The sequence below is a fragment of the Anser cygnoides genome, chromosome 1 (assembly GCF_040182565.1).
Source record: "Anser cygnoides isolate HZ-2024a breed goose chromosome 1, Taihu_goose_T2T_genome, whole genome shotgun sequence".
In the NCBI taxonomy this organism is placed as follows: domain Eukaryota; kingdom Metazoa; phylum Chordata; class Aves; order Anseriformes; family Anatidae; genus Anser; species Anser cygnoides.
In genome coordinates this window covers 80,445,037-80,460,000 of record NC_089873.1, presented here as the reverse complement: position 1 = coordinate 80,460,000, position 14,964 = coordinate 80,445,037, and the positions used below count along the sequence as shown (strand labels likewise).

Below are 14,964 nucleotides of genomic sequence, written 5' to 3'. Positions count from 1 at the left end.
CCCCAAATTGCTAACATGTATTCCAAACTTCTGAGCAGTTTTCAGTCACTGAATGTTTTGATTATTCATTCTGTTGCAATCAGTTTTTGGATTCCCTTCCCTTCCCTTCCCTGCCCTGCCCTGCCCTGCCCTGCCCTGCCCTTGCCCTGCCCTGCCCTTACCCTGCCCTGCCCTGCCCTGCCCTTACCCTGCCCTGCCCTGCCCTTCCCTTCCCTTACCCTGCCCTGCCCTGCTCTTCCTTTTAATTTCACATTTTTAAAGAACATGAAAATACTCTAAGACTGATTATACAATTAACACTCCCTCAGCATATCAAACCTTAACAATGACCTCAAATAATCCCAGTTTGTGCCTAGACTGAGTATAACAAATACAGATTTTCTAGCTTTGGTGTATAGTCACTTGGAAACCTGTAACCACGGACAGTAGAAAGGTAAAGGGAATGATTTATAAGAATTTTGCAGTGCCATGTTCAGCATAAGCATCTTAGGTTTAAGAATGACTTTCCATTTGTATACTTAATTAATAAAGGTGAAACAGGAATAGTTTAAAAGATCTACATTGTTGCAAGTTGTCCTAAAATATTAGATTAAAGAATGTAATTAACAATGATGTGAATATTGTTTAAGCTTATACCCTCATCCCTCCCCTCCACCCCCCAGTACAGAGGTGCAAAAACTTAGTTTAGCTGCCGAAAGAAAAAGGTGGTAATTTTTCATATATATACACTCCAAATCCTAACATTACCCATAAATAAAAAACACATTTATTTTATTGGTAACTGTCAAACTTTCAGTCAAGCAAAGGAAAAAACATAAAAGCAAGAACAATCATCTCTGAGAAAAGGGAATCAATTACACATCTGGACCTTTTTTCTTTCTCACAGAAGTTTAAACCAGAGAATATCTATGAAATCATATCAGTATAGTGAAACATTATAATGGGGACAGCAAGATGCAAATGAAGATGGAGTACAAGCAGATGTGCCTTTGTTTTTAATTCAGCTACTCTGTCAGGTCTAGTAACATTTAAGAATTCCTTCTGTCAGTCACAGTTTAACTTAACATTTGTAATATTTACTAAGAACATACCAGGTATTTTATTTTGAGCTTACCTAGTTCACAGAGTAGCCTAGCCTCAAATAACCAGTAGCTAAAAAGTATATAAGTCTCACACAAAAATATTATGGCAAAAACTTGGAAATTTTGAAGTCTTGCAGAATTTCATAAAGATCATAGAATCACAGAACTGTTAAGGTTGGAAAAGTCCTCCAAGACAATCTGGTCCATCCAGCCCCCAGACACCAAAATTACCCACTAAACCATGTCCCTAAGTACCTCATCCAATGTTTTCTTAAACACCCCCAGAGACGGCGACTCCACCACCTCCCTGGGCAACCCGTTCCAATACCTGACTACTCTTTCTGAGAAGAAATGTCTCCTATTTCTAACCTGAACCTCCCCTGGTAAAATGTGAATCCATTCCCTCTAGTCCTATCACTAGTCACCTGTGAGAAGAGGCCGACCCCCAGCTCCCAACACCTTCCTTTCAGGTAGGTGTAGAAAGCAATAAGGTCTCCCCTGATCCTCCTCTTCTCCAGACTAAACCCCAGCTCCTTCAGCTGCTCCTCACAGGAGTTGTGTTCCAGGTCCTTCACCAGCTTTGTAGCCCTTCTCTGGACACATTCCAGGGCCTCGTTGCCCTTCTTGTAGTGAGGGGCCCAAAACTGAACACAGTACTCAAGGTGCGGCCTCACCATAGCAGAGTACAAGGGGACGATCACCTCCATGGTCCTGTTGGCTACGCTATTCCTGATACAAACCAAGATGAGATAGTCTCACTTCCATTTGCCAGTCTGAAACATGTCACAGATCAATTTTGCTCATGTTAATAACGTACTACTTAAGTCTTTGGAAAACTATGTTTTTCAGAACTTTAACTCAAAATATAATTAATACATTTTGTAAAAGTTATTGTTTATCCATATTACTAACACCAGCTTTTGCAGCTAATCACTTAGGGCAGATTGTATAATAAAGACTAGCTGGAGTTTGATTATTCAAAAAATAAACACTAAGAAATATCATCTTTCTCAGTTATAAAAATTATCAATAAATAATTTTTTCCATTGTTTATTTGTTAATATCACAGTTTATTTATTCCAAGACAGTTATCTTATGAAAGATTATTTCTAGCCAGCAGTTTTCACAAACATTTCCCAAATATTTCCTTTGTTTATCTGGTATTTTTAGCACACAACAAAAACTGTTTATTTGATTATTTCTTTCCTTTTTTTGTAGAGATATTTTGGAAGTTCCTTAAAAAAAATGTTGGAATTGTTTCATTTGTGTTTAAGCCTAACTTCTTCTATGTTTGAAGTGTGACTTAAATATTAACATTCAAAATATGCCCAAACCACTATGAACACATATGGATGTTTTCAGATGAATAAAATTTGTAAAACCAGAATTGAAAAAAAGAAAAAAAAAATCAATTTCAAAACTGTCAAATACTTTCATACTGATTCGTAATGTAAACACTAGCTTCTGATTATACACCAGCCTTTGATCACAATCTCCAATAAAGATTCATTAAGGTAATCTGAAATATTATCCTGAAATTGCTCCAGGATAACATGGTATACAGAAACAAATGCACGTTATTGTTTAGTATAGTAAGCTATCATCAGAACTACAGAAAAGCAGTGAGAAATTTTATTTTCAACACTCTGATTGATCCAAGATTTCATTTGTTGATGTAACTGCCAGGAACTTCACTAATCTGTATCAGATAAGAACCAGGTCCCTTAGTGTTCCATACAAATTTATGTTACCTTATGAGGTCAATAGGCTGAAACTTGTAAAATACTCCATATCTTGCCCATTCTTGATACAGCAACTAAATAAATAAAAAATAAAAAAAAAGAAAGAAAATTAACTTGAAGTAAGTGTTCGCATTTGTTTTTACAAACATTGTCTAAGAGTTAAAATATATGTAGCAATAAAAAAAAAAGAAAATAAAAATAAAGCAGTTTTCTGTACTTTGGCATAAAATTCCAAGTTTATTTTCCAGGCAGGTATAGAAGACACCAACCACACCAGCAATGCAAGAAGGTGTATACAAATCTTTTCTCCACATGCTTACCTCCTCCAAACAATATTTATTAAATAGTGATGTTAAAAATAAGGACTTAAAGGGAAGAAAAAAATCCGTGGTCTCATGGAAATCTTTGGAAAGATGCTAGAAATAATTCTACTTATAGAGTCAAATTCTTCTATGATGTAATTTATTTAATGGCTGGAATTATACCATAGGTAAGTAACAAGCAGTGTTTCCAGCTACCAGGCAAAGAAACAGAAAGAGCTCAAAACCAGTAACTGATACGTAAAAACATAACTATTGGTAAAAAATGTGCCAAGGCCTGCTTCTCTTCGCAGGTCCTGAGGCTATTATACCTAGTGGACTCCATATAAAAGTCCCTTCTCTCCTCATGGTGCACATGCACACACTAGTTTAAATGTTTACTATTGGAATTTCAGATTCACCCATCACCTACCAACAGCACAAAAGAAGGAAAATATCTTACAGAAATTTCTTACTATGACACAGGAAAAAAAAATAAATGCTAGGCAATAGAGATAAAAGGAAACATTTCAGAACCTGCTGTATATTAACCACAATACACACAACTACCATAATCAAGGGACTCATGATAGTCTTCATTCTCTGTTTTGTTGCTGTGATCTGTATGACACAGGTTTGCTGAGCTTTCAAAAAGAAAAAATAAACCTTCGACAGTACTTTAGAAGAGGCTGGAAAGGAAATGAGTAATTATGGTATGAAAGTCATCACGTTCTGAAACAAAAGTCAGCTGCTGGATAGAAATTCCCATTTGATGAAAAATTTGGCAAAAGAGTTAATGTGATAGCAGTATATTTTATAACTGTGTATGCATTTATTATTAATATAGCAAGGACTTTCAACAATGAAGCTTTCCAGAATTAGGTGAAGACCAAAGGAAACTTAGAGGACACATCGGAAGTATCTAACAAAGTTAAATGACTATTCACCACACTTTAACTTTAGAGGAAAATAAAAATCACAGCACTGCCTTGCAAAAGAGAATATTTTCTGGGGAATCACCTGAATTGTTTGTATTCCTTTCACATTTTTATGCTGTGAAAGGTCTAGAGGAAGTCTCAGAAAACATACTCATTTAAAACTATTTCTTGAAGTACAGACTGCATGAAAAAAAACAATTATGATAAATGAAAGTAAACAAACTGCACCACTATTTATAGATTATGAATCATAATCTATACTGCACAACGTGGTGTAGTAATCTATACTACACTGTGACTTCATCCAAAAAGACAGGTGTCAAGCCTTTTGTTCCTATTTTCCAAAAAGAAGTGCAGAGAGCCTAGAAAGAAAGAGTAACATATGGGAGGTAAGGTCAGTTCCTTTAAAATAAGGCACCACGTCTTTCCTAGTACAATTGGAGTAGCAATGAAACTGTGTCTTAAGAATGAGCTTCTGTGTAGAATCTCTGCTGTTACCCAAGGGACAACCTCCCACTTCAGTTGCTCCCTTGTTGTGAGCCCTAACTGACTGTCCCTTGCTTGTCTCATGGAAATTATAGTTAACGTGGAGCAATGTAAATGCAGAGTTAATACCTTGGAGACCTGTAGTTTTCTGTCAGCTTTGGCTAGGACTGGGCAATAAGTTTAAAAAACGCTGGGGAGGAGGACAAACCAAGAAATACATGCACACAAATACACAACCAGGTATGCATAGAGTACATTCTGCAGAGAAATTAAATATTTGCACTTTTTTTTTTCTTTAACAGAAAGAGCTGAATGGTTCATAGATATTCAAAAGCACTAATTAGACAATAGTCTAATTAGACAATAGTCTAATTAGACAATGCACTAATTAAACAAGATATAGATTTTTTCATAATGTGCAGTATGTGGAACTTATGTGCTTAACAGCACCATAGATTGCAAACCTTAATTCTACCTGTAAAATAGATGCTTAATAAACACGTTACTATTTCTTCCCATTCATAACAGATTATTGTACAATGGAGTTATGTAAGTATGCAAAAGCTGGTGGTGATATTAGTTACAAAGTACATATAGTTTTTGCAGTTATCAATAGTAGCATCTGTCAGCTAGCAGTACATCATATTTTTTCTAGTGTTTATAATGCCTCTCCTCCCACAGATGCTATGTGAAAGAACTAAATAAATATCAAGGGAGTAATTAAGGTCTGGATCCCACAAACATGTACCCACCTAATTATTATCGTTTGGAATATGGAAATTGGCTTCCAACCATTTGAGGGAATGGAGCTATGCCAATGTATACTCATTAATGATCCAGCCCAGATTGCTTTCTCTTCTTAGATCGAGGAGTAAACCCTGCTCTGCTGAAGTAATTGGGAATTCAGCAATGAGATTCAGGGAGTATGGAGTCTTAGCATACAGAATATTGCTGTTACAGAGCACAGTCTTGCAAAATGCTTTGCACCTGTGGAAAGAAATGAAACTACATTTGATTTTCTTTGGCTTCAGTAGGAGTTGAAGAGGATAGACCTGGCTGCCATATTGATATTTTCATATGAATACTTGTGGTTATCTATTTAAAATCACTCCTTGCCATTACTCCACAGAATTACTTACAATTTATTTTCATAAAAAATCCTACCAATAAATCCATTTACTGAATGTTCAAAACTAGAAAGTTAAAACTATAAAATTATTAGGACTACTTAAAAGCTGTTTTGATCATAGCTAGAGTATTGAATTTGAAGAGCAGAAAGAGAGAACTTTCTAAAATTTCAATTAGTTCAGGAATGGGTTGCTACGACATTATATCAGGCGACAGAATCACATTTGTTATTCTGATTCTGAGAGACATAACACTGAAGGTGGCATGTATATTTTCCATCCATGTGTGTTGCCCACACTAAATCTCAGTCTTAACAATTCAATTTTACAAGACAGCTTAATCTGGAAGCTGGAATAGGTTTTTTTTCCTGATTTATATTAAGTTGAAAGGAATTCTAGGAAGAGTTTTGTAATATAGTTTATTGTATGTTATCAGTTTCACTTAAAGCAGTACTTTCTGTAAATTTATAATAACCCTTTTCAATCTGCTTCTAATAATCTAGGGATGTTGTTGTAGTATATCACAAGAGTGTAATTCCTAGATAGGTAAGAAATTCCTCATGTATTTCTCTATGTCATACACACTCCTAGCAATGAAAGGTTACAAATTGCCAGTGGGTTACAAGACCAAGTTAGTGTTTATACTCATGGCAAATTATTACAATGCTGCTGTGCAATAATTTTCTTAAACATATTTTTTCTACAGCAGAAATCACACTAAAACAGGGAAATTCCTTCACCCTAATCAACAGTCTTAGGAAAACAGGGGGTTTCATTGACTGCTCATTTCTAATTCTCATAGGATGTGACAAAAGTAATGTTTCACACGGCATTTTCTCTAAAGAAATCCTGAAGAGGGGTTTAGTAAGTATTAACCTTTTGTATTATGAACTGGTACATAAACCTTAATTACTTCTGCTTCTTTATTGGCCTAAGTATCTCAGACAGTCTCAGTTCATCATTCTCTGGGTTCGTACTACAGGCTAGTGAAATGGAAGACATAGATAAGTTAAAATGGACAAAATGAAAAGGGGCAGGGAAAAAAAAAAAAGGCATAAAAATGCCCCCCTTTCCTTTAAACCTGATCAGGGCTTTTCAGGAAATTAAACACTGAGACTATTAGATTCAGATAGAAAACAGATGATGTTATGCATAGAAATACTACAGCAGATTCAATGGCTAGGCAGCAGAGACATATGTGAATAATCAATGAAATATTTCTGGAAAGAGCCTTTTATGTTTTTAATACTTAACACTTCATAACTGAGTCTAATAGGCATGATAAAAAGAAGGCAGACAAAATGTAACTGGTAGGGTGAATACTTTTCCAGACACTAGTTCTTTTAAACCCTCTTTCCCCCTTTCCCACATTAACCAATCTTTCTCCATTGACTAATGTTCATTTACTTTCTTCTCTCTAAAACTTTTGCTAACCTTATAAGTGAATAAACCATGGATCTGACTTTCAGTGTCCGTTATTGTATCACCATTATCACTTACCCAGAGACAATTTCTTCATGAATAAAATGTTCAAAATTATAGACATAAGTATACAAGCTTCTCTACAGTTGTTTTTCCATCTTTCTATCTTTTTTTATGAAGTTTCAAATAGTAAATTAAATTGTATATGGTACATTAAGACATCTAGTGGCTGAATGTTAAAACCATTTAAAAAAAAAAACTATAATGAACATTATGTTTTCAAATTTTTACTCACTCAGCATTGGAGAAATCAGATTTACCTGCGTGATCTCTGAACTAATTTTTCACTTCGAATGTTCATATAATCACCACTTGTGGCCATTACACTCAGATACTACACTGAGTATTCTCAAAAAAAACCTTTTTATTTACAAATTAACTGCAGCAGTTTTTTAGAAACTGCATATAATTTAAGTGAATGCACAATCAAATGAATCAACTCTGTTTTGGTCTAGCAACTATCTATCTATAGTATCATCTGGTTACAGAAACAAAATAATCATATAAGTTACTTGTCAACTTTTGCTTTTGCAGACAGATTGAAAAATTTTCTCTGTATCTGCGTAGGAAAACTTGAAGCATTTCAAGATGTAAATATAAAGTTAAATTTACTGAAATACTTCATAAAATAAACCACAAAAAGTCTTGCAAACAAATTTAATGTGCAGAAGTACAAGAAAATAAGCAGTGTAACAAATATTACATGCATTTGTAAAAGCATTTATTTGACCGAATGCTGGCTATTTTTTTATAGCATTTAGGACGTTAATTCACATTTAGCATATTAAATCTAATATGAAATTAATTTTGTAATGTACTTTACCTTTCTTTCATTCATGTCATCATTTTGGCCTTCATATTCACCCTAGAAAAAGAAAATCATTCAATAACATGCAAAACCATAAAATTGAATAATAGATTGTTCAGCTGTTCCTACATTGTTAATTTTACTTTTGTCACAACATGAAATGTATTTGTGTAAAAGTTTTGATGTTATAATTATATACTTAAAATGTTAGTATATATTTTCATTGTCATAGGCAATAAACTTTAAGGTCTATGCACTATTGAGTGATACCATGAGAAAACTAGATTTTTAATTGGATATACATACATCATGTAGTGGGTATGCTGCATCATAAACATTGTTTGCTATTAATGTGCTAATACCTAAAAAAGAAAAAAAAATTATCAACAGTTAGGCACAGTTAAGCAAAAAAGGATATTACAGATGTAATTCGATGACATTGCATAAGGGACTGATCTGAAGACATTCAATATCATGTCAATACGAGTATCTACCAACACAGAAATACTTGGCTATGGAAAGTATTTTATCACAGAAAAGCTCATTTCAGTATAGTGCTTTTTCTTGAGTGAACTAGTGTGGTGGAGACAGTTTCGACTACTTTCTCATCCTGATTGCAAAGAGGCATGTGACTAAGGAGGAAAATATCTGGGAAGTCCTTCCTGAAGCTTGATAGCAATCAGAACCACGAATTCTCACTGACACACACAAACAATAAAATAATTTAAAAAAAAAATACAAACAAAACCAAAAACTTTCACACAACTTTGTGGGTAAGAAACCCCCACTACTCTCCATCAATTAACATTGTACCATGTCTAGTTTTCACTGAACCAAGTACTGTTTTTTCTATCCTTCCTCGTATAAATACACAAGGTCATCTTTCTGAGATGACAACCAGTCTTTTTTTGCAGGATTTTATTCAGTTTGTGCTCATCAAATCCATAGTTATGTTGGAAAGATGCTTACACCAGGAGAAAAAGTGGTGAGTCCTAAAGACTACAAACATGAGGTCTGGTGAAAGATACAGGAAGATACAGGGACACAGCACTTCACATTGAACCCATACTACCACTGAATCCCCAGCTAATGATTACAGCACCTACATGCTCTTGAGACTTATGACTTTAACAGACATTCTGTTTTCAGTACCTACATGTGATTACAATTCCTCCTTAAGATGAATGTTAAAGTTAAGATCAGCAGTTTATTACAGACCTCCATGCTTTCAATGTCCAGTAAAAAGTAATCATAGAAAAAAAAAATATTCCATAGTCAAAGTACACAACTATTATTCTGAAATGTTTTGGGAAAAATCTCTGGCAAAGAAGCTAGATAGGCATTTCCAATAAATTTCTCCCTTGGTATAGGGAAAAATAACCCTGTCATACATGCATTAATGTAATTGGGAAATCTTAGTGTTCATTGATCCAAACACGAAGTCAAGCCCTCTACTGAAAGAATTCTGGTTTTAAAAGTTTACAGAAATTGAGTTATACTAGAAACAAATATACCCTCTTTGTAAAACATCATAGAAGTGGTATCAGACTCAATAAAATCGTATAAATAATAAATAAAGCTGTAAAAATCAATAAGCAATTGTGTTTGAAGTGTTGTTACTTTCCTTCTATTGTATTATGATTTCTGAAGACTAAAGACTGCTTAAATACTTCCAACATCACTGTCCTACTTCCTGTGCAAAATAAATAATGAAAACCTAGAAAAAATGAATAAAACAAGAATGCTTAAAGAGATTTTTAAACTAGTCATGATGAGTGCTCTTAAGACAAGTGAAAAAGGAGATCTTTAGAGACACAAGAAGCATAGAACTTTTGGGAGATGATCTCAGAGGACCAAAACAATTATTGAATTTGGTCAAACATGATGCATACTAATATTCAGGGTATTAACCAGAAAGACAGGGAAGACAGAAGGGTTAAAATATTTGCTTCATGTCAAATGGAATCTTGAATTGACCTGAGCTTGAAGTGGATCAAACTGCTTTTTCACCTTAGAGTAAAAGAGAGGAAAAAAATGCTTGATGTTTTCTTACCATCTTTTCCTTTTTCTTTTTTTTTTTTTTAAGGAAACACTAATAATCCCAAATTTAAATGTTTGTTCTGGGCAAAACCAAGTGTTTTTAGCTGATACTAAGTTGATATGAGAGCAACTTTGTTTGTTTTTTCTTTCATATGGTTAAAAACTATATATATATATATTTCATGAAATCCTAAATTAATCTATTTTCCCCTCTAGCTGCTGTAACAATGAAATCTGTTACTGCAGCTTCACTACAGCAAACTACACCAAGACTCTGCAGGAAACTGGATGCTTATTCTTTGCAAGTATATTATCCTAGGACATTGCATAAATGGTCAAGCTTACAGAAGGACTTTCAGAAAATATGCCAGACGAGGAGTAATGTTACCTCTTCAACTCAAGGGAGATACGTGTTTCAATATCACAATGGAAGAAAGGAAAGAGTAATGAAAAAAGAGTAAGTACACCTGTATATATTCTGAACCTCAAGGAAAAAGAAAAAAAAAAAAAAGCACCAACTATTTCAGGGCTACCCAAAAAATATCACCCAGTATCTTCAAAACAAGCATAGTTAATTCACATATTTCACTATTCAGTTAATTGGCATTGTTTTTAAAGAAGTAGTGACAAGAATAACCTGGGAAAATGTATTATTCTATTGAAATATCAAGAAAAGTCTGTTCCTGGAAGAAATAATGCAATATATTGGAGCTGACATCTGCATATTCAAAAGCAGATCATACTATAATCATATCCAATTTTATAACAACTTGTGAAATGCAAGTTATATGCCAGATCCTGCACCTGTAGAAATGAAAAGTAAACTCCCATTACCATGTCCTATCTAAACTGTGGACCAGAAAGTCTGATTCTATTCCTCAGAAAACACATTTCCTTCACATTTCATCAGAAAACACATTTCCTTCAATCTCTATTTTTTTGTGGAAATGTTCCAGCATACTCTTGTGTTATGTTAGATAAACAAATATTCAGTAAGCAATTCCTAAGCAATTCCTTTTAAAGCAATATATATATAGTTATCTTCCATCCTTCTTACCCATGCTGTTTCTGGCCTTTGTAGATGTGCGCTTCAAAATTTCGCGTACCTGTGGAAAAGGAGAATACTCATATAACACATAAATTGTCTTTTAATATTCTTTTCCTTATAGAATGAGCAACGAAATTTAACTTAGCAATTAGAGACTTCTGTAGAGATTACTAGTTAAAACCTAATGATTTTATGGCAGTTCATGCTAGTTGGTTTTCTGGCAATAACGTGTAGGTTAAGTCCTGCTACATCACATCCTTATAAAACTATATGAAGTGTGAGGACTTCAGGTAGAATGAGTATTTTACACCATAGAAAATCACAAGAGAATCCAACTCTGTAAAAACAAAACAAAACAACAAAAAAATTAGCTTCAACCTCTGGAAGTATAACTGCAATTTGCCCATACTAGTGATCAGAATATGTACTGTATCTATGAAACCTGAGTATATATGGATACGGCATGCTGGAGAGCAGCTGGCATAACATCCATAAAGAGAAATCCTGCCTCACTAACCTACTGGAGACCTAGAATTCTGTCATGAACATGACGAAATAATTCACATCGAAGACTGCTGGAGCTAGGAAATTGCTATACGATTGTTGAGGAGGCACTTTCGTGGAAAAAAAATCTGCTTAAAGGAAAGGAAGTAGGGCTTAATGATAACTTTTAACAATGGAGAGGAGTCAGTAGCATTTCCTGTCATACCATCTCCTACTCCCACTGGGCTATACGTACTTCTGGGCAGCTCCAGCAGAGTATTTCTTACATACTTTTGACTGCTTACTGTTTTGTGGGAAAAGCAAAATGAATAAAGTGATGAAATAGGCAAAGTAGTCACCAAAACTCACTGTCAAAGTAAACCTCATTCATTATGAGAAGTCAATATGTTACTTTCATTTACTTACTATTCGGCTGCGGGTAGCATTGTCAAAAAATGTGTCTTTGTCTCCAATGTTATACCTAAAATTGTTGAGAGACAAAAAGATCAGGTACTTTTTCAGAAGATGAAGTAATGAGTAAGACAATATACACAATTTTGATTTAGAATTAACTTACAAACCACAGTAAGGAAGACAAACATATTTAAAGAAAATGTAGATGAAATATTACAGTGTGATATACTGTATCTCCTAATATCTAAATGAAATCCTGAAGAAATTCATTCAGAATTCTACTGGGATTGCAATGATGGTTGGCACCAAAAGTGAAGAAATATTAAATACTGTAAAATACCTTTCTAGTAAGTACAGCTTGTCTATTGTTTACACAAGCAGACATTTTAATCTTTTTTTATAAAATACCCTCAATGGTATGACATTTTGTGGTTATGTTACAAGGTTTTAAATTGCCTAATGCAGATGTTTATTACTCTTTTCCATGTGACTAACTAGTCCACATTTCGCTTGATTTAAAATAAAAATTCCACTGCAATTATTTATTCTCTCAAACCTTAAAATCATCATATGTGAAATTAGCCTTCTCATTTTATCCTCTCAATCAAATTTACTTTTATTCTATATTAATTAAAATGTTCAGAGAGGACAAAAGTGTTATGGTGGTTCATTATGTTTATTACTGAATTTTATTTATCAGACATAAATACAAAGAGCCACTATGAGGAAAAAAGGATGTTTAATACCTAACTGGGCCCACAAGTATTACTCCAAGTGAAAGGGAAAGTGTCAAGAGTTCCTTATCTGCATATTACTAGCCAAGTTTTAATGACTATAATAAATGTGACAAGAAGAAAAATATTATCGAATTTCTACTTGCTCTTTTTACAAAACAGGCAGTAATATCACTATCAAATTAATCAGGAATTTGTTGCTAAATTTTTTACAGTTCAAGCTAAGAACATAGATATTTTATTTCACTGCTTCAAGTGCCTTCCTTAGAAGAAGGAAGTAAAACACTGACAAAATTCTGTGTAACTTAGATTTCTGTTAATCCTCTGAAACTGAATTCCATATGAGCATGTTTATTTACTTCAGATCTATTTACTCAAGCTTTAATAAATTTAGTTTAATGCAGACATATACTTTCATCACATGGAAATATTATCCAGCAATAATCTGACAACTTGGAAATTTCTTCAGGATTCCCAGAAGTGCTGCAACCTCAATGAATTTCTGAATTTTAATTAAAAATAAAAAATAAAAAATAAAAAATAAAGTAGAAAAATGACAACAGTAAAATGATGAGTTATAGCTTTCTTCATTGCCCTTCACAATTTGAAGTACTCACAAATACATTTTCTCTCTGGAAAATGGGTAAGACAGACTTTTCATCTTGGTATTTTCTTGTGGCACCTGGGGTTGCAGAGGTTCAGTCAATTTGCACCATATTTCATTTAACTTTTTGAGAATTCCTCCTTCTTCTTTGATTGCATACATCTGAGTAAATAAAATTTTGTACATTAACATGACTTCCAAAAATACACTGAAGAGAAAAAAAAAAAAAAAGATACATTTTGTTATACACGTTTAAATCAGTAATTAAAATAAACACCTTCTCTCAACATATATTCCCATATAATAGCAAGCACATGAATTTGATGAGGGTTTCAGTTCCAAAGAATCAAGCTATTTCCAGGAAAAAAAACATCTCTGTGTAGAATTTTTAGTACAAGAAACATCCTTACTAACTCATTTCAACTAGGAGCTGCAAGGAGATTATAGAAAAGCAGAGTAATTATTTTGACTTTGTAACTGTAACTGGAAATACAGGGAACAGACAGAGCAGGAAGGGACTTTACTTGCTATACAGCTCAGAGAATTTTTTTTTTTCTGGTTAATAATTGATAGCTTGGTCTGATAGCACACACGTACACATGCCATTGAAAGTGAGGATGCCAGGCTTGTGGCTCTGTGGTACTTCCAAGTGCAAGGATATAGGTTTTGTTTGTTCAGACTGATGTGTTGTGCAAAGAAGCTTCCCAGAGATATGGAGGTATTTTTTTCATTAAATACAGACAACTTTACCAAACCTGTATTTATTTGCAATCTGATTAATAAAATGCACTAAATGAACTTTATGTAACACCTGAAAGAGTCTGTGCCAAAATATTTTTATTATTATTTCAAATTATTGAAATGAAGTACCTTAAAACTTCGTAATTTAAAAATCAGGATCATTGGTCCTCTATTTTCAACACATTCTGATCTTTTTCCAAGGACTACAGTCATGCTCTTTGGAAGCCTAGACACTCTTAAACCCAATGGTATGGTATGGGATTTATTTTCCTATTTGAAGGTGTTACAAGGAATGTATCTAGTATATGATGCATGGAACATTTTGATTCATCAAAAGTAACTATTTCTTCTTATTCAGAAGTATACATATAGTTAAATTTGCTCAAAAGGCACCTTTTTCCAGACTGCATTTTGTCATGAAAGATGTTTTAAAATGAACATTAGAAAAGACTTTTCTGCAATCAATTCATTACGTTTAGAGATGGATATTTTCCACTGAAAATACTTTGTTTATAGTTTCATTGGATGTTTGAACAAATAAAAATAACATCACAGAAAATACCAATAGCGCTTTTGTCTTTTAGTAAAAATGAAATTTTCTTTCTGGTGGTTGCTGGCTGAATTTTTCCATTTTATTTCCAAATCTCCAAAATACAATGTTTCAGTTGTTTGAAGTGGATTTTTCCTCCACAGGACATTCTGCTCCCAACTGTCTTTGATTGCAAAAATATCAAGACAAGAACATAATTTTCATGTCATGCTTTCTGTATTTAACTGGTAGCATTCCATTTCTGCCGTTGACTTTATAGAAATGCAACATAGTCAACAAGAGCTGCCAGCAATCTTCTCCTTAAAGAAGCCATATCATCTTTAAGTTTTAGGAGATAATAAATTATCCTAGGGTGAATTTTCAGGTAATCTGAGATTTGGCTTCCT

The 14,964-nt window shown here is 33.7% G+C and overlaps 1 protein-coding gene across 1 annotated transcript in view; it reads right to left on the bottom strand.

Moving 5' to 3' along the window:
* Positions 1–14,964, bottom strand: part of ANO2 (anoctamin 2) — a 204,411-nt gene that overhangs the window by 140,196 nt on the left and 49,251 nt on the right. Inside the window, exons 5-10 of the mRNA XM_048046752.2 lie at positions 13,301–13,449; positions 11,962–12,016; positions 11,062–11,110; positions 8,271–8,326; positions 7,980–8,021; positions 2,834–2,898 (exon numbers count right to left, since the gene is read on the bottom strand). Of these exons, the coding sequence (XP_047902709.2) occupies positions 2,834–2,898; positions 7,980–8,021; positions 8,271–8,326; positions 11,062–11,110; positions 11,962–12,016; positions 13,301–13,449 (416 nt within the window). The remainder of the gene's footprint in view (positions 1–2,833; positions 2,899–7,979; positions 8,022–8,270; positions 8,327–11,061; positions 11,111–11,961; positions 12,017–13,300; positions 13,450–14,964) is intronic.